At 41.2% G+C, this 24368-nt stretch overlaps 1 protein-coding gene across 2 annotated transcripts; it reads right to left on the bottom strand.

Moving 5' to 3' along the window:
* Nucleotides 1-12252: 12252 nt before the first annotated feature.
* Nucleotides 12253-21535, bottom strand: GJA1 (gap junction protein, alpha 1, 43kDa). 2 transcript variants are annotated; one of them, XM_010013017.1, is made up of 2 exons: nucleotides 21288-21535; nucleotides 12253-15315 (listed from the first exon to the last, which is right to left on the bottom strand). In XM_010013017.1, exon 2 carries the CDS (start codon nucleotides 15297-15299, stop codon nucleotides 14154-14156), a length of 1146 nt encoding a protein of 381 aa, XP_010011319.1. In that variant the 5' UTR covers nucleotides 15300-15315; nucleotides 21288-21535; the 3' UTR covers nucleotides 12253-14153. The 2 variants fall into 2 exon arrangements, with proteins under 2 accessions (XP_010011319.1, XP_010011321.1); XM_010013019.1 differs by having other exon boundaries at nucleotides 12253-15311; nucleotides 21288-21516.
* Nucleotides 21536-24368: the final 2833 nt, after the last annotated feature.

The raw sequence follows: 24368 nt of genomic DNA, 5'->3' as shown, positions 1-24368 counted from the left end.
AGAATATATGTGTATTTTCCTGAGAGGCCAGGGTATGCCCTGGGCAATGTCCTTGCTGATCTGTTTCTAGGAAAAGAAAGCATACAGGAGTGCTAGTTAGCACCATGTGTCACTCTCTATAGGCCAGGTCACAGCTGCAGAAGCAGTGAAGCCATTTTCATTAAAGTTTAGGCAGACAGTCTAAACTTAGGCATTCTCACACCCTCACACATGACTGTTGCACATGCATACAATTGCAGAGGCACAGACACCCACCCACCCCGAAGCAGTTGAAGATGAAAACAAAAAGTCCAAACAAACCCCCCAACTCTTATGTTCACAGTTTGTTGCTGTGAAACCTCACATGGGAGTGATCTGTTTCTGGACTGCTAAAATAAAATCCCTGAGAAATGAAGTTTATGATGTGTGAAATAATGTACACGGACAACACTCCCTTCCCCCCACTCCTCAAAATAAACCCTGTGCTCCCCACATACACCCAATCGATCTTCCTCTCTGAGGACACAGCCCAGTGGAGCCTCATCCCTTCCACCCATCATTACCCCCCCCCTTCAGTTTATGCAATAGATTATATGCAACGCGTGATATTTGGAAGCCACATCCTGCTGTAGGCAGGGCTGGCTGTACTCCCTAACACAACACTTGTGGATGACTCTGCTTCCAGCAAGTGAAGTCAATGCGCTGGACGTGGTTTAATTGATGCCAGCTTTGTCCTATTAACAAGTGTTGGCTTTCTTCACTTGATGCATCAAGCAGTGATGTTCTGCAGGTTAGAGCACCCTTAACGCATTAAAGGCTTGTATATGTTGCTGCCTGATTAGACAGGAAATATGCATGGCACCAGGGGATAACTCATGTGAGTAAAGTTACTTGCATGCATATGCATGTGCAAAACTGGGGCTCCAGATGCGAAATACATCTTTTTCTAATCCCTGAGCTACTCCCTGTGTGTATGTCTACATACACATTGCATGCTTATTACTTTTTATTACTTTTAAAACTTAAAAATAAAATTGGCTTGAATTTAGGTTGAGGATTGGCACCAATCCAGGACAATTCTTGTTTTAACTGAAACAGTTTGCCCACTGCTAATTTTAACACAAGAGACTTATTTTGTTAACATGGATGCAAATGGTAAGTGTGTTCACCCTTCCTAGCAGGAGGCCTTGTAAGCCTAGCACAAACCTTGGAAACAGAGATGCCACAGATCTGGGGAGATGCACTCTGTCTGGGAAAATATGTTTTTGAGACACACCTAATTTTCATACCTTCTTTTGCTTCCTATGCAGAAGGAAGGGAGCTAAAAGCCTCACACTCCCAGATGTCTGCAAGGACATAACTGAGTGAGACACTGAGTCTAACTATCCCAAGCCTTTCATTCCCTTTAACTTCAGTGAACATACAGAGGACCTGGCTCCATTTTGGCAGATGGTAAGACTGTAAAGCACTACACCTTCAACTAGGAGCAGGAGGGGGGAAAGTGAGGGGTAATTGCTATGTATAGACAGTGCAGTCATTGAGAGACCTTTAACTTGTTTATCTTTCCATAATAAAGCTTTTGTAATCTATGAAAGAATGACTCTCTTATTCCTCACCAAGCTTCGGCACATGACCCAGCTTTTTCTGCCATTCAAGGAATGTAATTTGAACTAGATTTAGACTCCTCTGGGTGGCCAAGCATGATGCCCATTGGAATGTTCAGCTTATGTGGAATTGTTTGGTTCAGTTTAAATAAATAAATAGCATTAAAATCTAATCATGGAAAGTGTAGCTGTTAAAAATAGACTGAGGTAGTGTTCACCCAAAGTGTCAAGAAAAGGTATGTGCAGGAGGGATTCTGCGAGCCGATTCATCAAGTGCAGGAGCAACCAGACAACCAACACTGGCAAGGTTTCAGGCATGTAAGCACCACCACTGTGTCTCCACACCCTGCCACAGGAGTTCTCAGCAGAGGTTAGACCAGTTTCCTTTTTTTTTTTGCAATTCAGCCACCTGCTTTCCCTTCAGTCAGATTCTCCATGAGGACACTAGATCATCATCAAGCTACCTGTGGTTAGCCTGGTACCCAGCATGAAAACCACCATGTGCAATATTTCTCCACCTGTGAAACAGCTGTTCAAAAATAAAGCAATATTAGAAAGGATATCACTTATGTTTGTTTGTTTGTTTGTTTGTAACTTTTGATGCTGAGTTTTGTCTGTCTGTGCCACAGTAAAACCTCAGTAAGCAAAAAGTATCATAAAACCAGATGGCAAAGAGTTTCTGTCTCAAATTGTTTCACCTTGTGCCCCTTTCTGCCAGGGATGGAGCATTCACAACTTCCTTGGGCAACCCATTCCGGTGCCTCACCACCCTCACTGTAAAGAACTTCTTCCTTATATCTAACCTAAACTTCCTCTGTTTAAGTTTGAACCCATTACCCCTTGTCCTATCACTACAATCCCTTAATGAAGAGTCCCTCCCCAGCATCCTTGAAGGCCCACTTCAGATACTGGAATCAGGGCATTTAATGAAAAAAACTTGCAAAACATTTTAAATATTCAGTTCCATGGTCAGGTTGGGTTCTGAGTACTTGTGAATATTCATTCATGAATGGATAAGAATATTTCCTCTGGTGCAACATATTTTGGATTTTCCAGGATGCACCATAGGAACAGACAAGAGTGCTGGCCATGGTGCATTATGGCTACTTTAAAGTAGCCTGGAACTCAGCCAGGAGAGCTTAGTCCAGACAGTAGCTGTCACAAAGACCTGGGGTAGCTATTCCAAATAAGCACACTCCCTTTTTCACTAACATTTTCAGTTGGAATTCCACTGAATTCTACTTTCCTTTTTGCTCCTACAAAATGCTTATGGAAGCAGAAAAGATGCTAACGGAAAACAGAACACTTTCCCACCAACTGTACTCAAGTGTATCAGGGGTTTTGGGTAGTTGAATTTTTCCATATGCTTCTGACAGACAAACGATGGTGCTCTCCATAGGGATGGCAAACAAGGTGCTCGGCTGCCTGCTCCAGCTGCACTGCACAGAGAGCAGACCAATTCATGAATCTGCTCCTGAGCCACTAGGTTACAGTGAGATTTGGTTTAAATTATTAATGGTTAGAACTTGCTTTAAAATACAGATTTACACATGAAATCTCTGCAGGAACTGACTGATCATCAGGACAGGTCTTCCTGTGTAAGGACCAGGTGGCCAGCCCAGAGCAATGACTTCATCCTTTCTCTGAAGGTGAGCTCTCCCTATGCCTCAGCTAAGTCTAGTTCTGCATAACACTAGTCATCTCTTTGTCCCCAAACCTTGCGATTTCTATATATAAGGCAGACAAGGGACAGGAGTACAATCAGCATTTTTCAGAAAGGAAATCCAGCACTCACGGTCATTCAGTCACAGACTGGAGATTTCCTGAGTCTTCTTCCATTGACCTGCGGTCACTGCTATTGGCTCAAACAAGTCCCAGTTCAGATTTTAAGTGTTTTAATGGTTTCTCACATCACACTGTACAGTAAAGACTAGAAAATGTATGTCGGTTTAAAGTTTTTCAGGACTGAATAAAGGAAGTAAAAAAAAAAACTATGAGAACTATGTACATTCATGATGAATGTTGCCTAGAGAAATGCATGTAAGACTTCCATTCATTCACTTGTAAATTTATCAAAGGTCCTAAGAACAGGCAGGTGCCAAAATAACCAGTTCTCTGGCACTCTGGTTCTAAAAACCTGCAAAATGAATCTTCCTCCTTTGCCCAATACATCTAACCATTAACAGATCAATTACCCACTTTGCATGCTGCTGCCAATGGCCTATTTACACTTGACAGGGAATGCCTGAAAAGCTCTCAGTTTGCAAGGCTTGCCCAGAGCAATGGAAAACAACGTGAGATGCCACAGAGCACAGGTGGCATCACAGAGACTAAGTAAAGCCTAAGAGAAGGAGCAGCATGGAAGAGGATGCCTGGCAGGTCTGCTGTGCTGTTCCCTGTGATTGCCCATCTCTGATCTGCAGCATCCCGAGCCTGTGCCTCGGGTGACTCAGCGTGGCAGGCAGGGTGTGACAGCTCCAGAAGCGGTGCAGCCACACTGCTGCGGCACCCAGCCCCGGCCAGTAACATCATCTCTTGGGACACACTGAGTCAGCCGCAGCGTCGCTAGGATGTGGAAATATTGCCTCCAGTCCTAGAGCTGCCTGTTCCTCTGGGTAGTCCACGCTCAGCCAGGCAGGGTATACCTGGCCACTGTGAGTGTGCGTATGTCTGTGTGTGTGTGTGTGTGTGTGAGCGGGGGCGGGAGGGAGGGAAGCAACAACAGATAAATAACAAACAATACAGGTCCAAACACAGGTCCAACAGGGAGTCACAGTAGGAAAACATAGGTGTAAAAAAGGCTTTGAAAATGAGGAGTATGAATGCATTAAAAAAAAAAAGGAGAATAAGTTTCCTCTTCATACCCTTAAGAAGTTTCCTCTTCCTGCCCTCGAACTGGACAGCATGCCTCAATATGGCTGTACACTGCTCAGTAGAACTGAAGCAAATCATGCTTATCTGCTGAGATACTTATTCATCGTATGTTTCAAAAGAGTGCCCTGTCAGGCCCAAAGGAACTCCATGAGTTCCTGGAGACCCTTAAACTCCAACTTTCTCACCTCCAACACCTTCCACACTGTAATCTCAAATTCAGAGTTCCTTCATTGTTGCATATGGGAAGATCACAGAACAGCTACTGTAGTGCAACTCTTTCTTTTCAAACATCCGTTTCCTGGTTGTCAACTTTTTTTCCTACGCCACCTCTCATGTAGCTGTTCCTAGTCACTCCCTTTCCTTCCTCCTGCTCTGAGACCTGCAGCTCCACCACTGTAAAAATAGCTAGCGTGGAAGGCTAACTTCTCTTGCTAGAGGATTGAAACAGCTGTGGTTGCTTGAAATGTGGAAGGACTGCCCAAATGATTCATCTTGCTGCTCTTCCCCAGCCCTTTTCTTGGTTTGCTGCTTTTCCAAAACACTATGTCTTATTTGCAGATAGCTGGTTATTGTGACCATGCCAATGAAGCTCTCCTGATGTACCATGGGAAAGAGAAAAGGAAGCTGTGGGAGGTACCTCTCATACTTTTGAGGTTGTGTGCTGACTTTTTCTTAAGTAGTTCAGGAGTAGCTAAAAATATGCTGAATATAAAACATAGAAAGAAAGTATCTCACCTAAAGCAAATGGAATAATCAGCAACAATAAAAGCAAAGAGACTGAGTCCAAACCATCACTCACTGGTAAAAACCTCATTCTGACATATGGTTATGTTAATGGTTTTGTATGACATTTAAATATAACAGGGAAGAACAACTTTTTTATTTTTTTTAAAAATCACTGATCTTGAAATGAAGCAAAAATCAAGGCATGTGGATGAATGTGTCCATTAACTGTTTGGGAAGCAGCTGATGCCTGCTTCTGTCTGATCACAACTCTTTAAATCTAGTCTCAAGATTATTCTTCAGATGACCATTAATATATACTACAGTTCAGAAGGATATCCATTTGCCCTATTAAATCTGTATAAGGAAAATGTATTTGGGAAAAGGCAAATAAAGCACATTAGCCTTTCTGCTGAGAAAGTAACATGCGAGTCTGGTGAAGACAGACATTATTAAAGTTCACTCAAAGAAACTCCAAGTTTTCTTATCCAAAATGTTCTGTTCCTCTGCATTGTTATATTCGCCAGACTGAACGGGCTGCTGCTGCCTACTGCTCCTTTTTTTCCAGTTTTCTTAATGGTGTAGTTTTGAAAAGGCTGTTTGCAAATTTACGTTGGGATGATAATCTTCAGCAAATGTCAGGCTGGTTTAAAGAGCAAGCTCAGAACATTCACAAGGACCTGTTGTAAGCATGCTGGAAATACTTGGACAATACCATAGCCTTTAAATTGTGCTTGGCTGGATTGTCAATTGCTGATGTTGCACCCAGATAAATTGCACCCCTGGAGTCTCACTAAAACCTGTAGAAACCTATTTAATGTTATATTTATTATGTATGAAACCCTTTTGATTCCATCAAATTGCAGATTTTTAATAAAAAAAAAAAAAGGAAAAAAGCTGTATGTATTCTAGTCGCATGGAGATGAAGACTCCATGTAATGAGATAATCTACCTGTGATCTGCTGCCAGCTTGACTGAGACATAGTTCAAGGTAAAATGTGTTTAGAGATCTGAAGTAGTAGATTACCAGCAAAGAAAACATTCCTGTTTCCTTATCTTAGGGAGACTGGCTTCCTGCTAGTTGTGGATCCTCCTCCTGCATGAAGTTCTAAAACACCCTTGTTCAGCATTTTCAATTTCATTTGGTAGTGATAATGCAGGTTATGTATAACTGGTGTAGCAGTTCAGATTCCCTTTTTGGCTCCCACAGTGGGTAGTACTGGAGTTCATGCAGTATCATAAAAGATGACTCCATAGCACATTAATTATATAGGGTTTTCAAAGTACTTTGAAGATGAAAAGTGCCATATCAGTGCAACTCCAGGTATTATTGTTTATATAGCATACATAATCATTAGTGGAAGCCTAGCTTTAAGTCCCTTTGGGACTAAGGTGGGAGGAAGATTTGGACAAATTCCATGTCCTCGAACTTTCACTGCATCTGGTTAAGGTAGGTAGATAGCTACCATTCTAAGTTCCTTTGCTGTCTCCTTAATTATAAAATACTATGAAAAAGAAAGTGATTGAAGCAAATGTGGACTCTCACAAGGTGAGATACAAAATCTCTTTCTAAGCTCTCAACCAAAACTTATAGTACTTAACACCTGTGAGATTCATTCTCAAGGAAATAGAATTAATTCACTCATTCTGAATGAATGAAGTAGGAGAAACACCAGCTTATTAATTGATACATATTTAATGGAGCAGCATATTCTAAGATATTCAAGTGTTTCCTACTACATGATGCAAGGGAAAAATAATCACTACAGAAAGCCTTTTCAGTACAAAACATTAAACACCTATTGCTTAAGTGATATGAATGACATGCAGAAAAGAAGTGGGCAGTGGGAGAAGATGGCTGCATGGGAGGAGTGGAGATGTTACAGCTCCCAACAGAAAACACAGCTAGAATGGAAGAGGGATTAATTTCTACAGTTTTCACTGTCATCCATGCAGAAATACTTTCACACCTTTACTTTTTAGGACAAGGAATGGCAATTGACTCTTCTGCCTTGAGTCTACAGGAAAGCCTACAGGAAACAATCCAGACACACTTTCTCTACTCTCACACCTTGACAGCACTAACTGAACATCCATCCTACCATGGAAGAATTGAGGGCTATAGTCAGTCCAAAGTCCACAGAGCTGGGGGGTACCAATGGCCAAAATGGAAGCAGAATAAATTCCTCAGAGATTGCCCTAGACCTCAGCAAGTTACATAAAGCCCACGGATTGACAGTTGGATCCTCTGTGTGCTCCTGAAGTAAAACTATAGGGACTTGGATAAAAGAAGATATTAAGTTCAGAGCAGGGTTTTCATCTCAGGTCACTCAACAGAAACTCCTTGTCTTCAACAGAAGTACACCAGGTCAGACCAGGTAGGATTCTTGCCTGAGTAATACTTCTTCACCTCCACACACAAAACCAAGGTGACAATCTTAGAGTTGGCTATATATTCAGCTTTCAAACAACTATGATGAGTCTCCCAAATATATGGCAGAGTACTCCCAGTGAAACACTTTGAAGTAATGATGCATAGATAATTCTGAATATTCCCCTTTGAATAGGGAAATTCAAAGAGTAAGTAGAGCGTATGTTTTGAAGAGGCCTCCCTGTGGAGAGTGTCCTATTATATGTAAATACCACAGAGCATAGCATGCAAATATGGTCATTAGTGAAGGCTTGAACTTTTCCAGAACAACTTCAATTTTGAGCCAAGCTACTTCAACCTTCAAAAGCAGCAAATTCTATGACTCAGCAGAAGCTGGGACTGAAAAAGCCTGTTTTAGCAAGGACCGGTGGTTTTAAGATGCTAAAGCATCCAGAGGCTTTTCCAATCTCTTAAGCTATTTTCCATGCTTTTTTTCTTATTCAGATAGTTGTAGACGTGCAGAAGAGAACTACTGCATATTTTGCTATCAATTGTTTGTACTGTTTTGCTATCAATTGTCATTGTATTTCTTTACATATTTGGGCTGCGTATGGTTTCAACTACACAGCTTATATTATAGATGGGAAAAGGAGGAGGAAGAAGAGGGTGCAAAGACTACTACCCAAGTGAAGCTCACAGAACTACTGAGAACAGAGGCGCATTTGGCAGCATTGAAAAAATACTCAGGTGTTTGGGATATAAAAATCTTTCTAATAAGGATGAGGAGATGCAAAATGAAGATTTCACTCCTGAGCTGCCCAACCCAGCAGTTAGATGCATGTTATGGTGTACCCTACACTTCCTTATCTAGTCCTGTGTAAATCTGACATGGACATCACATAAATGTATTTCATTACAATTACAGATTTCACATTTGTTTGTAAAAAATATTTTAGATTACTTTTCATAAACTTGCCTCTGCACTGAGTTATGATAAAAAGAAAGTTGTGAGGGAATAGTATGATTCACATATTCAGGTGGTCAGCATTCAAAAGTTAGTAGCTTATACCCAGAAGCTTTCCACTTGCAGTTACATCAATGAAAATTAGATGTCATAATATATCTTTCTGGATCCAATCTGTTTATGTCTGAAATTGAGAGGAACTTTTACATTGATTTAAATGACTGAAACCCTGGAACTCATGTGAGCATTTTCTGTCAGTTCTAATGGGAAGTACGTATTTGCGGTCTAGGCTTGTTTCAAGGAGCAATTTAAATGTCTGAACATTTTCCCTTTTATACTGGTCTAAGCTCAGATGTCTCATTTTATTATGCACATTTCCTCAGCATAGTAGCAGAGACCCAGTTTTTTTAAGTGACAGGAGAGTCCGCAGACACCAGAAAGCCATTACTTTTGACCAGTTGACACCCTGAACTGTGTATTACTAACCCAGTACAGCCTATCCCAGACTGCCTCTAGCTTCTAGCTCTATGCATCTTCAGCACTTAAAAGGAGTTAACATAAAACAATCACTGTAAAAACATGTCTGTCTTTGCCCAAAGTGCCTTTGCATTGCAAATTCCAGCAAGCCAGTAAGCCGGATGCAGCACTTCAGCTACCATGAGAAAAGAGTGAGGGGAGCCATTTTGGAGGCAGTTGGTTTAACTGAGCAGCTATATCTGTTTAAACTGTTTCTACACATACCCCCGTAGATAACGCTTGCCACAAATACATGCACAGTGTCTGTATTGCTTCGTAGAGTCTGCAGGTAGCACTGTATGTTACAAAGCATTTAAGACAAGTTTAGGACAAGGGTTTTTTTGTGTGTATTAATCAAAATACCTTTAAAATAATACAGGAACCAATAAACTCTTCCTGTTTCACTCTAGCAATGTGCTAGCATCATGTAATTTACATTTGACACACTTTCCAGGACTGACAGAGTCTGGGTGTGAGTATGTCCTTAGGCATAGTCAAAAGCACATGGTTTAAGTCAGGGAAAGGCAGTCATCTCTTTGTAGAGCTGATCTTGCAGCCCTGTGTTTCTGGAGCCATTATGTTAGAATAAATCAGAGTAAAATGGAGAGCCTTCAAATAGTTTCAAGGGACTGAGCCAGAGAATACATCTAGGTAGGGATTTCTCAGGCATGACTTACGTTTCTGACCTTATTGTCTATGTCGGGAGTAGAAATGAAAGTAGCGTAGGAGTAGCTTCAACAGCTCCATTCCATCAGAGGACTGGGGTTTTTTTGCCAGAGAAATCCTCAAGGGCCATGTGCCCCACCTCAGTTGTCAAGAATCCTCTGGCAGATATAATGCAAATGCAAATGTCTGGAGTGAACAGCAGAAGGAAAGGAAGACATCTTTAAGGAGATGATGATCAATCTATTTGTATAATGCACTGCGTTAAAAAAATATTATATATCGGGGTAGTACACGAGCTCACTAGAAGGCTCAGTCCTGCCACGTTTGGATTAGCAGTGAATAGAGAGAAAATGCTCTATGGGAGGAAGGTAAATCCTATTTTCTGCCCTATTTTGTTTAAATTCTGGACAAGGGAGCAGTGATAATCATGGAGGAATTACAAGAATTAAAAGTAGTCCTGACCCAGTGGAGTAGAAACAGCATCCACCAAAACTGAAGTAGTTTTGATCTAACATACCCAGAACTCCACGTTACCAGGTCAAGGTAGCTTCAGATCTGGATCAACTCCCAGATTTGAGTTGCAAAACTCTACCCCTTACATCACGGCTATTTTTTTTCCTGAATCAATACCAAGCTGCAGAGAAATTCTGAGGGAAATACCAGCACAGTGGTAATGGGCAGTCAAGCTGGTGATTCTATGTAGCACAGCAGCACCACAGCCAGCCATGGTTCTGGAACAGTGAGACCAGTACATCCTTTAAAACTGACCCATTTCAGGGTGTGTGAGAGGTATGCTGTCACAAAGTTCCAGTTCTCAAGCTATTACTGTAGTTTCCACTTTAAATACGGAAATTTCATTTCTAAATTAGGAAATAACCTTCAGTGAGTGCTCACTGTATTTAAAACATCTTGAAATTACACGATCTGCATATAGATTTTAGGCTGTCTGTAACTCATCCTTCTAACTTTACTCTTTACAAACATTTCAAATTACTGGGGCAGGATGGGAGCCTTAGGATGAATTTGCCTTTTCTCTAAATACTTCTACACAAAACACCAACAAGAAGTTTAAATACTTGACAGGCTCTGAATTTGGGTTTTCTTGCTGCTTTGTTTGTAACCCTGCTTTTAATTATCTTCAGAGATGCGTATTGTTAAAACAACTTTTCCAGTTTGAATTCCATATCTAACATATTCTTCTACAGAGGTTGAAAAGCATGCACTACCATTATATTATATGATATTTTTTGTCAGCTACAGACAATGCAACTGGTGCTGCAGAGATGTGCTGGGAGAAAGCATATAAAGCATTGGATAAATGGTACATAAAATGTGTCACTGTGATGATTTTGGAACGTGTGATTATGCACTCCACATAAATAAATCTAGGTGGGAGAAACGGCCTGTGGAACGTCTTTGCCCTACACACACACAAACATGCATTACCCACAAAAGATCACTCAGCCAGCCTTGGCACTGAAGCACTAATTTGTATCAGTTGTCCAAGATGCCCCAAGCAACTGAGTCCTTAACATGGAACATACCTGACAATCAGCCTGTCTAGGCTGTCTAGGAGACACCAGATTCATCTCTGGGTGAGACCTTCCGTGGGTGTTTCTATATGCACCTTTCCAAGGGCATGATCCTCACAAAATGTTTGGAATGCCTTCCTTTTATACAGATGAACTAGGACAAGCCAGCTGAAATATGACTCAGCGTTATTATTTAAGGACAGTTTGAAGGAGTCATTCCCTTGTGCTGGTGCTTGTGTAATATCTCTCAGAGCTGCAGGTCCACTACCACTGTCCTGCTTATTTTCCCCCTTGTTTACTAATAGGAGGGAGGAAGAATTTGGACTTAAAAAGGCAAGTAAATTTGAAAACAAAGCTGTATGATAACTGCGTGACCATTGTATTTTGATTTTTCAAATAAAGAGTTGAGCTATCTTTCCTTTACAGTTAAATGCTGGAAAACCAAGCACTGTAGGTCTTCATTAGTGAAAGGGAGCTAAATGGTGAAGCAGTAGACAGTATGTGAAACCCCAGCCTTATTAAAATCAGTACCTTTCTTGCATTGACTCTGAAGGAATGATGATTTCATTCCAGAAATTGAAACTGTCAGTCAAAAAATCTGATTACATGGGGAAATGTAAACTAGAGGCAATGATTTCATAAGGTTGAATATAGGCCATATATAAAAATTGCTTTGAATATGTTATAGTATCTTACTACTACCTTTTTAATAATAGTTTGCAAATACATATATAGTTTCTGAGGCTCATGGTAAGATTTGAATTGCAGTAGTTCATGCTGAGTATGACTTTGTTCCAGAAGTGGCACAGCACAAACAATGCTTTTTTTCCAGTGTTGTGAGAGTATCTGAATCTGGTCCTGTGAAATTTCAGTTCAAAATAAATCCAGATGGATTAAATAAAGAATACTGCTGAAATGCAGTGCAACTGGGGAGAAATGAAGAGGGGAGGAATGAGTTTGGATTACAAGACTGAAACAAAAGATATATGTCCATATAAAATAGTAAAATACAATTACAAAACATATTTATACTAAATTAAAACTTTATTGACTAATGTTCTCCAGACAACATGATCCGATGGAGTATGGCTGCATACATGCAATGAAGTTGAACACAACAGTAGTTTAACATGGAATGTCAAACAAATTAATATAATGCATTAAATGAAACAATTTATCTGTGTTGCTGCAAAACAAAACCAAGCTATGTATTTCCTTGGTCAATCTGTGTTCAGCTAAGAGGCTATGCATTTGAAGAAACTGGCAGATTTCCTTAGCATATATTTCAAATAAATTAGCTAGAATTGTACTCTTTAAAAATCCTTTCAACTTCACTTGCATTTCAAACAAAATCTAAGTGTAAACACTAAAGTTGCTAGAGCCATCTAGAAAGACCTGTCAAACTCAGAGTGGACATTACAGTTCAGTGAATGTTAATATTCAGAACAAGAAAAATACCAGTTGCTGCAAAAGTCATGTAGGCATATTTTATTATTAATCCAGCACAAAGCATTTCTTCTAAGTTTCTCACATAAAAGACTAAAGCTTGCTTACAGTACTACATCTTCTATCATTCAAGCATCATTATTACCTATCAGGGAGATTGGCTAGATGACCTAATGGGTCTTTTCCACCCCTAAGTTCTACAAAAGAAAACCATTCATGCCAGCAAGAACCTGGTTCGCTACATCCTGGGCTTGATCCTGTAGCCTTTGTTCAGGCAAAACTCCCACTGATTTAAAATATTTTCCAGAGCAAGACATCCAGGATTAGGCCCTTTTGATTTTTTATTTTTTAAAAAAGCATCCATTTAGGATATGTGGAAAATATTCTATAAAATTAAAAAAACATGACATGTGCTTTACTTGCATTGAAGGAATCAGAGAATGTAAACACCATAGTGGCCCACATCTTCACAATATCCATGAGCAAGTGTCAACTGCAAAAAACAGTGTGCGTTTACTTCCCAATGTATGCTTCTGAAGGTGTTTTGTGTATACCTTTACCTCCACATCCACACACATATGTACACCCTTAACATACGTAAGGGTGTGACAAAATTCACTAAAGCCAGTTGCTTGCCTGTCTTAATGCTTAAATCTGTGAGTGGCAGCAAACTGGGCTTTATATGATACCAATTAGACTTTACATGAGCAGCAGGACACGAGTATCGCTGTGGGCAAGAGAGTGTGATTGCTGGTTCTACTAGTGTGGAGCCATCCCGCTTACGCACATCACAAAATCTACCTGCGTGAAGAGCTGGAAAAGCAGCTGACCAAAGCATTTCTTGGTGGGCCGTATCTGAAATTTGAGTTGAATGATTTAAAGGCTGTAGATTGTCCACACAGGAGCCTTTGGACAACCTGGAGGACCACATTGGGAAGTTTACCTTCAAAGTGCACTTTCCAAGAAATGGAATGTTCTTGACAGGGAAATGATCAGAGGCAATCCTGGACTTTTTTGCTTGTTGAATAGGAAAAATGTTTTCATCTTCAGGCAGCACTTCACCCTGACAAATGTGAGTTCAGTTATTATTGGGTTTTAGTATTACAGAAGATTCTTTAGAAACAAACATGATACTACACACATACACATACACTCAGATATTTACAGCCTTTCTAGAAAAAACACCCCCCTACCTTAGTACTGACTACTTTTTTCTTTTTTTCTTTTTTTTTAGTATTTAAATTCTTTAAACCAGCTACATTAAATACCAATGTGTACTGTACCACCCCACACCAACCCTACATTCCCCCCAAAAACCAGCAAGTATTTTAAAAGTTTGTTCGCTTGTTTGCTTTTATGATTGTTAAAATCCTCTGCTTGAGACTGTTAAGTACCACCTCCACTGGAACAAGATCAGCACTGACTGCATCATCCAATGCATGTCATTTCATAGTTGAGCAAGTACTGCAGCTAGAAGCTTAGATCTCCAGGTCGTCAGGTCGAGGCCTGCTGCTGGCTCGGCTGCTGGCTCTGCTGGGAGGCCTCTGGTCCACAATGGTGAGGGGTTGCAGCTCGTGTCCCGACGCCAGTTTTTTAGTGTTCTGGTGCTCATCAGAGAAATCGAAGGGCTGGGCGTGCGAGTTGGAGATGGTGCTGCCAGCCTGCCCCATTCTGTTCTGCTCCGCGCTGTAGTTGGCCCAGTTTTGCTCGCTGGCTTGCTTATTGTAGTTACGACAGGAGGAATTGTTCCTGTCTCCGGTCACGAGCTTGTACCCTGGGGGAGACATGGGAGACAAGGGGGCTGTTGGTGAGGAGCAGCCATTGTAGTAAGCATATTTGGGGGAGCCACAGTCCTTGGAAGGGCTTATGGCACCGCTGTGGGAGTAGGGGTCGTTTTTCCCTTTCACACGATCCTTGACACCCTTGAAAAACACGTAGAAAAGCTCAATGATGTTCAGGGCAAGAGACACCAAGGACACAACCAGCATGAAGAGGATGAAGATGGTTTTCTCAGTTGGACGGGAGAGGAAACAGTCCACTCTGTGCGGGCATGGATCTCTCTCACAGGTGTAGATGGCATTCAGGCTAAACCCATAAATGTACCATTGTATCAGCAAGAAAGCCACCTCGAAGACAGATTTAAACAGGATGCTGATGATATAAGTACGGAGCAGTCCCCCACGCATCTTCACTTTGCCATGCTCTTCGATCCCATACTTGAATTTCTTAATTTCTATTTGCTTGAGGTGCATATCCACATTCACACCATCATTTTGGACCACCTTGAGCTCTTCTTCTCTTTTGTTCAGCTTCTCTTCTTTCCTCATCACGTAGAACACATGTGCCAGGTACAAAAGAGTAGGCACAGACACAAATATGATCTGCAGAACCCAGAAGCGTACATGGGAGATGGGGAAGGACTTGTCATAGCAGACATTCTCACAACCAGGCTGTTGAGTGTTACACCGGAAAGCAGACTGTTCATCTCCCCAAGCAGATTCGACTGCTGTCCCTAAGAGCAAGATTCGGAAAATAAAGAGGACAGACAGCCACACTTTCCCTCCTGCAGTAGAATAGGCTTGAACCTTGTCAAGAAGTTTTCCCAAGGCACTCCAATCACCCATCTTCACAGGATGCTGGCTAAAGAAGGACACATAGGAGGAAAAAAAAGAGGCGATGGTTAAGCTTTAATACCTTTGATACACTGAATCACCGATCAATAGTAATAGAGCAGTGATGTCAGCTTTGTTTTAATTCATGTGTTTTATGTGCTCTGAAGAGCAACTTACTTAGTCTGCAGGTAGAGTGGAAAGTCAGGGAAAACGAAAAAGAGAAAGTAACACACAATGTCTCAGAGCACAATGAAAAAAGAGGTTTCTAATTTCACTCCTGTTTTCAAGAAGATCATAACAACCCCCAGCTTCCTTGGTGGCAGCCTCAGTTCCATGATTTATACCTGCCTCAGGCAGAAAGCAGCTGTGACACACTGGTGAAGCAGGGTGTGGAACTGCATAGTGGCACGGCCTGAATATGCTAAGAACACATTAAGGATTTGTCCCTTTTAGTGTGCATCACTCACAGTAATTTTTATGTTTACTCTTTAAAAAAGTAAGAAAACAAACCATCACATAACCTAAATACAAAAGGTTGTATCAAGTTTATGCCAGGGTCGGGTACCTAAAATTTTATCCTTGCAAGATGTGTGCTATATTTCCTACAGCAACATTAAACTGAGCTCTTGCGTTATCACTATATTATATGCAATAATTTAAGAGTATAGCTCCTAGTGATGCCAAGTTTATAGTATACTGAATTTAAGAAAAAAATTTGGTATCTATATACAGTTTATACATTAGTATTTGCAGCACAGAGATCAAAGTTAGAATTCTTTACCTACAGTTTTATGAACCAAAACCAGTAAATACACGAAGAGCAGCGAGGCTCATGTTACTATATTGGAGGAACTGGTTTCCTGTTTATCTGTGGCTTGCCCAATTCATCAGAGTTTCGGCTTTGTATTTGCATCTTTTTGTATTTAAATTCCTTCACTTTGTTTTGAAAGGAAAAAAGATTTAGCGAGGAAAAAAAGGTAAATGAGCTCTTTCTGTTTTTAAAGCAACTCCTGGCGTGCAGTTTGCATTCCAAGTGTGGAACACTGCAAGTTTAAATTGTCTCTCTCCACTTGAGTTTTAAAGTGCGCATTTCTGGGACACAGGCAGCTTCTTGGGGATATCTAGCAATACACATGATGATAGAAAAGAAATGAAGTGTTTTGCTTTATATTCTAGCTTCCTAGGAAAACTAAAGTTCACTACAGGACTTTTATCAACTGGAGAAAGGTAATCTTAACTGCATTAAAAACTTAAGTTTTAACTTGCCCCGCATGAACAAGTATGTGAAATGGGGTACTTAAAAGGAAAAATAATCACAAAGTTTTCCTTTTGAAGTACATGCTGCTGGGTATAAGTATTTGTTCCATGCATGCTGAGTAATCCCTTCCTGGTATTAATAGTTCTGATATCGTCCAAATGATTTCCTTCCCACCACATCATGGATATATTCCCTAGTGAAGGTCATATATAGAAAAAAAAAGCCCTTTTTGGATAATTCATAAAATAGGAAATTTTAGCACCAAGGAGATTTGCTTTCAAGAAGCAGTGAGTCACTGGAAACACATGATTATAAGTCTGGCAAGCTCAAGCATAACAATAGATGCCAAATAAAAACACACCGTTCCTGCCATCGGAAGGAGCCTGGGAGAGTAATGGGAGACAAGTGCTTAAAGTACTCATTCTGATAGCTCAGAGATGACAATTATCTTTAACCCCTGAAAAATATCCCAGGGCCATTTCCTCAGTCTGCTTACTCAGCTTGCTCTGAAGTTTACCTACTGCAGCCTGCAGACCCTTCCCCATGCAATTAGCTCTTCAAATGGATGAAGCCCCATCAAAGGGTCAGGCCTCCTTCAGACTTTTAAATCTGTATGCCTCTACTGCCGCTGGGCGAGTAGGCAGCATGTTTATCTCTGACACACCCCTTCAGCCATCCCCAGCTTTCACCCTCCCCAGAGAAGGCGAGCGTGTCTTTATGGGATCTGGTGGCAGAGAAGGAGTCAGGCGCACGAGCGTGGAGGTCTCTGGAAAGGCTGGAGTGAAATGTGACCACGTTCCTCCTCAGGCTGGGATTGTTAAAACAGAGAACAGCCTGTAACTATACAACATGTGAAGTTTGTTTTAAAGGGAAGCTATTTGCTCCATGTCGTGGAGATGGACAGAAGAAGCCTTTTTCCAAGTAACAGCTTCTTGATTTAATTAGTCAGCTCTGCAATGATTTGAAACTACTGCATTAACAGACTTTCCTCAGACTCAACATATTTTTTTCTGTCTAAATGTTATTTCAGATTGTAAGTTTGATTAAGAAAACAGAGGACGTGTTATTTCTAGGCAGTACGTGTGGTTTGTTTTTTAATTACACTCCACTCTGGTCCATTAATGCAACATGATTTACTTCATTTTTGACCTACTTAATCCCACACCTGCAATATTTTGAGAATTTACTACCTATTTTTTAATTTGCTTCAGCATGCAAAATTGCTAAGTTTCATTTATGTCCTCTGGCAATATAAACTACAGGAGGAAACATTCCATGCTTGAATTACTCATATAGTTTTGGAAAGCAACTTTTTCTTAAAGAGATCGGTTACATGCTGGCCTCTGCCAGTGATAAAAAACCCCACATCAATTGAAAACATTGTGCTGTTAATCAGATCACCTTGTGGTGGCACAAATATACTATTCCTTTGCTTAAGTGGATTCTATTGCTTTATGAAACACAGTACTCTGTTTTGTTGTAGAGAAAATTCATTCATCGGCTCTAACTTGTTTACTTTCAGGGCACTGAAAGACCATTTTTATTAGCTGATTACAGTATCTGTTTACTAAGTATAAAAAGAAGTTTGTATCAAACAATTATTTAAGTATTCTAGCTTTGAAAATAGTTTGAAATGGATGGAAGACAACCTTTAAAAATAGTTCTTCAGCATTCTGGACTTAAACTTCTTTTAACACTTCCAAATACCTTAAATGAGTCTCCTGAAGGACACAGGTTGATTGACCAATTGATACAATTTCGCTACTTCAGGAATTTAAGGATACAGCTCATGATGAATATGTGCATTTCATGAGTTCTTACTGTCTATTACTTTACACCATTATAACCTTTTTCTGTAACAGGCGAATGCCAGCCCAGTAAACTCTCTCAAAGATGGATTTCTCCCAGGTCCTACTGTGTGTGGGTAAAGATGGGGAAAAAAAGCCATAAAGCAGCAGGAGATATAACAGCAGTCATCTGCATGGGTTTTGGATGACCACATACATAAGAAATTTGATTTGTAAGCTGCAATTAAGAAATTCTAGAACTATTTTTTATGGATGGTATTCATCATGTCATCTGGTTCATATTTTCCAGGAAGAATAATGCAAACTCAGTGCTGTGGTAACATGCCCAGGTCTGACTACAGTGTTAGAAGGTCATATGCTAGCGGATGGAAGAGAGGTAAGGGTTACAGTGGGATCTAAAATGGGATTGTGCAGCTGAAGCAGTTGGGAAACAGGCCAAAGTTTTGGATTTTTTTCAATCTTTCCTACCTTTTTATTAATGCTCACCCACACATAAATAGCCAACAGAAGAGAAGATTCTGGACCTTGAACATCAATCAGCTTGAGTATTTCCCCAAAGCAACCAGCACTGCAGAGAAAGCAGCTAAGATGTACAACTGATGGGGTTGGATGGGTTGGAACAGTGCAGACTAGTTTTCTGAAACATTGCAAGTATCAGTGAATGTCTTCCAGACATTCCCCTGGAAAGGTGCAGTTCATTTGTAGGTCTGCAGATGAGCGTCAGTTCTTTTCATCCCCTGGACAAAGATTACGTGCTAAATGGTTGCAGTAACTGGGATTTAAAGTGTCACAACCGTGTTTTTTTCGTTGTCTGCTAGTATTGCTGGTGTCGGCTGCTAGTGGATCTATCTACCCATAGCCTTTGCCTCTCTCATCTTGTACCCTCTACACTTAATGTAATTCTAAGGCGTAGTTGCAAAAGCAACTGTAAGCACTTTTTTAGGTATTCCCTAGTTGTACAAGTCAGGTCTACCCTGTATGTTACTGCCCGGGTTCATCCCTCCCCTCACCTGCTTTGAAAGAAGAAACGTTCAATTCCCTGAGGGCATCTCCGGCCTTCTTTATGCTCCTGCCTGTGGATTTTGAAACCTGGATTTCTGAAACATACATGTGGCATGAACTACAGCCCAGGTGCCTCCACACAAGATAAATTCAGCAGGCAACATGGGGAAGAGATACCAGAGACTGGAGGAAAGTCAGCAACGTATCTGATGAAACAGATTGCTCAATGTCATCTAACCTTCCTTATGCCCACAGGAATCCTTGGCCTAAACCAATGTTCATTTCAGAGACAAACAGAAATAATCTTTTGGACTTGCGTAATATGAGACCTGGGATAGCATTACAGTGTTGAATCTGTTTGCGCTCCTGAGTATATAAGCGCTCAGATTCATGTCGCAAATCAAATCCGTCTCTTCTCTCCCCCGAACCCAGCCCGCTGCTCACCCTTCTCCCATTTGTATGCTTGTTAGGTATCATGGGTCAGTGCCAGTGTTTGGCTTTGAAGTTTCTGAAGGAAACACTTCAGTAAACATCCCAAAGACTAGAGTCTTAAATTCTGCAGTGTAGTGTGCTGTCCAGATGTTACAAACGGCAGGATGAAAGTTTCACGTGAGTTCTCCAACTTGCTCCCTGTGTGCATACACACGCACAGATAGAAGCTGGGCACATAGGTGCCCATAGCCCATTTATGTCCCCATTACCAGGAGTTTTTGTCATAAATCTCACATACAAAAACGGAAAGGAACTCCTCGGAAAAATATGCCACTTAATGAGGCTTGCTAATTATCTAAAGGCAAAATGTGAGGACACACATAAGCACACAATATTCTTGCCTGAAAGGAGAATGTGTTACTTGATAAGATATACTCTGTGCTTCGTCTGTCTTTCAGATGAAGGCTTTTTCCTGTCTCCTCGTGTGGCTCTTTAACTACTGGCTAGCAGCAGGCAACAACTGCTGTAAGAAATCACTCCAGGTCTTGCAACGTAAAAACCTTCTTAGTTCGCCAAGAGATGCCACTCGAGCATTTTTTTCCTCTGCATTTTGGTATTTAAGCCTTCAAGGTAATATAAAGGGAATGTGTCATATTGGGATTATGACACATATTGTGGATATTCTTTCAAGTTCCTCCTAGACAACTTTCATTTACATCTATCCATGACTTCCACAGACTTTGCCAGCGTGGTAAGGCGTATCATGGTATCTCACATTCCTTCTCTAAAATCCCTCACCGAGGTTGCTAAAACAGAGTAACTATATACAAACCAGGTTAAAAATCCATAACCCATGTCTGGATTTTATCACTTCTATTTTAAAAGAAGAGAGGAAAACCTATCAGGAAGACCACGTGCAAGCCACCACTGTAGTAGCTGCAGCATTTAACAAAGCACCTAATTAAGAACCTTGCTCGCACAAACTAGTAGGCATCAATCAGGATTTCCATAAGAAAGCAAGATGTGCTGGGCAGAAATGGGGCGCACTCAGGACAAGGTCTCCGTGTGGCTGACTTTCGATGCAACTTCGGTACCAGCGAGGCGCTGAGGCGCACCTCGAGTTTTTGTCTTTAAAGGAGCTCATTTATCCTGAGAGAAAGAAGGGCAGAGGAGGGATTTCACTCAAACACCAGCAACAAGTCTCCAGCTCAGCCCTGCAGCCGCAGCTTCCCCGCAGTTCCTCCATAGGTGGAACAAGGCTGTAAGTTGTATGAGCTGAAGAACCGTACAGAAAGACGACAAAAGAAAGCAAAGAACTGCAAGTTTGAGCTTAGCACTTTAAGAGAACTCACGCTTTTAGAGATGTATATTTTAAAACAAGTTCAGCCACCAGCGCAGTAACACAAAATGCTTGGGATAAAAATATCCAAAAAAAAAAAAAAAGTTTTCAGAAAAAAAGTGATACACAAGAAGATGAAAAAGGAAAACTTTTCAACTTACCCTTGCTGATCAGCAGTGAAACTGGATCAGAATACTTCTTTGGAGGGTTAAAGTAAAATGGAAGAGCACGTTCAGGCACTCAGACCTGTCTATTTAAACTTTAAAAGTCTACTGCTGCTTTGTATTTTTCATCCTTCCTTCCCCACTAATGAAACAAAACTGCTGATACCTCGTAAAAGTTTTTTCTAACTTGGAACACTGGGAGAGCTTTTAACAAGTTTTCAAGGCTCTGACTGTGCAAGAGGAGGGGAAAAGGAGGGGTGGCAGCCCCGGAGGAGGGGCGCTCCGCGAGTGGGGAGGAGGAGGAGGAAGTGGGGGAGGAGGGACAGAACTGAAGGCACAGCAAAAACCCGCCCGGGGAAGCGGGGAGAGCCGGGTCATGGAAGCCCACTCTTGCTGATCTAACAAAACAAACGTAAGAGGAGCCAGCAGCCACCCAGCACCTCCCCTCCCCCCCGGCCACTGAGGGCACCTGGGTGGCACTGCATCCACATCTGGGCTTGCCTGGGACAGACGAAACAATTTGGCTCTCTGGTGTGCACCGGGAGTTTCGCTACAGGGAGAGGGGAAAATGCATGAAAGGGATTAATGGGTAACCAGCGTGAGCCTCCTGGATGCTGGGGGGGGACCGCGTAGCTGTTGTCTCCAGTCCCTCCTTTGCCACCACGTAGGAGAGGAAGCCCTCTCAGCTTTTTTTGTGAACACAGCTTTGTTTGCTTAGTTTCATTTCCTCTACGTGCACACATGAAAGTACGCACGAGGAGCAGCCTTTCTGTTTCTACATTAGAGACATCACACTTTTTCTTCATTATTATTTGTGTGTGTGTGTACTTGCGCATGTGGCTGTCCCATGGGAGAAATGAAGAAATGATCTCACATTCCACGAAACTCTTTCCAGGAAACTTCAGAAAATAAAGCATAGTCCAGAGAATCCGTCTTCTACAGTGAGAAGAAATGCTCCTGATAATTTTTGAGTGCATTTTACAGAATAAAAGCATGCTCCAAAATTGGTCTATTCAATTAGTATGAAAGTAGTTTGGCATTGCTCCTAACTGGTCCCTGGTTAAACACTCCTTGAAAAATGCCTCCTCTGTAGAACAACGATTAATGTATTTCTCTGCTGTGTTAAGCTCTTCACACATGGATTCCAAACTGCATTAGGAATTGCTCTTGTACTTTTTCGTGTTATGGGTTATTACCTCCTTGGTGGGACTGCTTAAGAGCTTCTCTAGAAGTGATTGTGGTTAGATAGTTCTTAATGAAGTTTTACATTTTGGGTCCTACCAGATTCATTTGGGTTTCAATTCATGTTATTCTCATGGGCTGCTTCTGGGCTCAGTAGTGTGGATAAGCATTTTTTGCTCTTTAAAGGCTACAAAGGAGGGGATAAGTCCAGTAATGGCCATTGAGGGGTTCCCAAATAAAGGTCCTCGTTAGAGTTTCTTCCTGAAATAATGAATGGTACACTTTACAACACAACCCAGATATCACTGCTTATTTTTCACAGCCCTTACCTACTGTTTTTCATCCAGAATTCTCCAGAAACGAGAACTAAGACAAGGTTATTGTAGAAAGATACTCAGCAGGGAGCTTTGAAGCTCGGAAACAAGCACATGGTCCCGGTTCTTGCTCTGGAGTTTGTAGCAGACCACACTGCCTCCTGTTTGAGAGAAAGAGTTACTACACGACAACTGTATGCCTTCCATTCCTCTGCCTCCAGGTACAGATGGAGGCTGATTTCCCTAGTTTGCCCCCTTTCCTTCGGTACTGTCTGTTAGTTTTGTCAGCTTTTTTAGTTTTTACAGTTGTCCAAGCCGTGTGGCAGAAAGAAGCCTTTTCTTTCTGTTCTCTGAGTCTTGTTTAAAGATTGCTTTTTTCTCCTCATAGTAAGAGCTTCGTGCTTAATAGGCTGTGGGCCCTTCTTGAAAATGAAAAAATTGTAATATACAAATCATAGCATTTCTCTGCTTTTGTGACTATGGTATAGACAGTGAGCAGAATACACATAATGCTTCTGCTGCTGCCCCATAAAACACGGTTGTTCTAGAGCAAAGTATAAAACTTCACCAACGTGGCTACGTATGTGCTGGTACTGAGACAATGAGGAGATTTGGAATGTCATATGTGTTGGTGCTGAAAAAGCGGCCTCTTATGAAAGGAGAATTATGCCAGGAAAAAAATGCTTAAATTATAGCATGCTAGAATACAATGCTATTGTTCCCTGTCAAAGCCGTCAGGCTCACAGGGTTCTGCTTGCCTGATCTTGCATTTTTCCATGTATCTTCCTGCATAGGCTTTGCAATTTTTCAAACACTGTTTTTAAAAGAAAGACTGAGAAGTATTTCTCCACTTAAATAAGCAAACAGTATTTGTGAGAAGCCCAGCACTCCTAAAATCCGCTTTGGAAAACTAAAATATATATGTTAGTAACAAGGAAAGAATAATTTTGCAGCAATAACAAGCATAACACTTGGCTTTGCTACGGCTTTATCCACATGAAAAGGGGATGTGGATGCTGTGTAGAATTAGGAAGGATTATTACTAGTTTTGATAAAAATGCCTAGGAAATGTCTTCTAGAATTTGGAAATACGTCTCTATGATCATGTTTCACAGCCTATTACCGCAACATATCCAGCTTCAGATGATGCAATGATCTACCATTTCACAAGGTTGCCAGAAAGTCTAACGCTTAATTTGCATTGTAATGGAAATAAGCTTTTTGGATTGAACGAATGTCTTCACACACAACTCTTCTTCAGCTGAAGGTGTGTTAAGCAGGAAGGCACAGGGGTGTCTGACCTGAGATATTTGCAAGGCTGTTCTTAATTATGGACTAAGAGACAGGGGAAGAAGATCACAGATTTGAAGCCCTGTATTGTGGATCACAGCATCTTTTTACATGATAGAGAATAAGATTTTGGGGCGCAGAGCTCTCTCGTACCTGTATTGCCATCCATTGACATTTTGCCTTTTGGAACAAACAGCACTGCCTTGTGAAGCACTCTTTCAGCATAGCAATGTCAGGACTCCAGAACCTGTTTGTCTTGGTTTGGCAGGCTACAGCACACTCCATAAGGGCA

This window comes from Nestor notabilis, unplaced genomic scaffold (assembly GCF_000696875.1).
Source record: "Nestor notabilis isolate BGI_N333 unplaced genomic scaffold, ASM69687v1 scaffold15464, whole genome shotgun sequence".
Taxonomy (NCBI): domain Eukaryota; kingdom Metazoa; phylum Chordata; class Aves; order Psittaciformes; family Psittacidae; genus Nestor; species Nestor notabilis.
This window is presented reverse-complemented; position numbering and strand designations above follow the sequence as displayed.

Excerpts from the sequence above, each read along its gene's own strand:
- GJA1 (XM_010013017.1), bottom strand. The coding sequence starts at position 15,299 with ATGGGTGATTGGAGTGCCTTGGGAAAACTTCTTGACAAGGTTCAAGCC.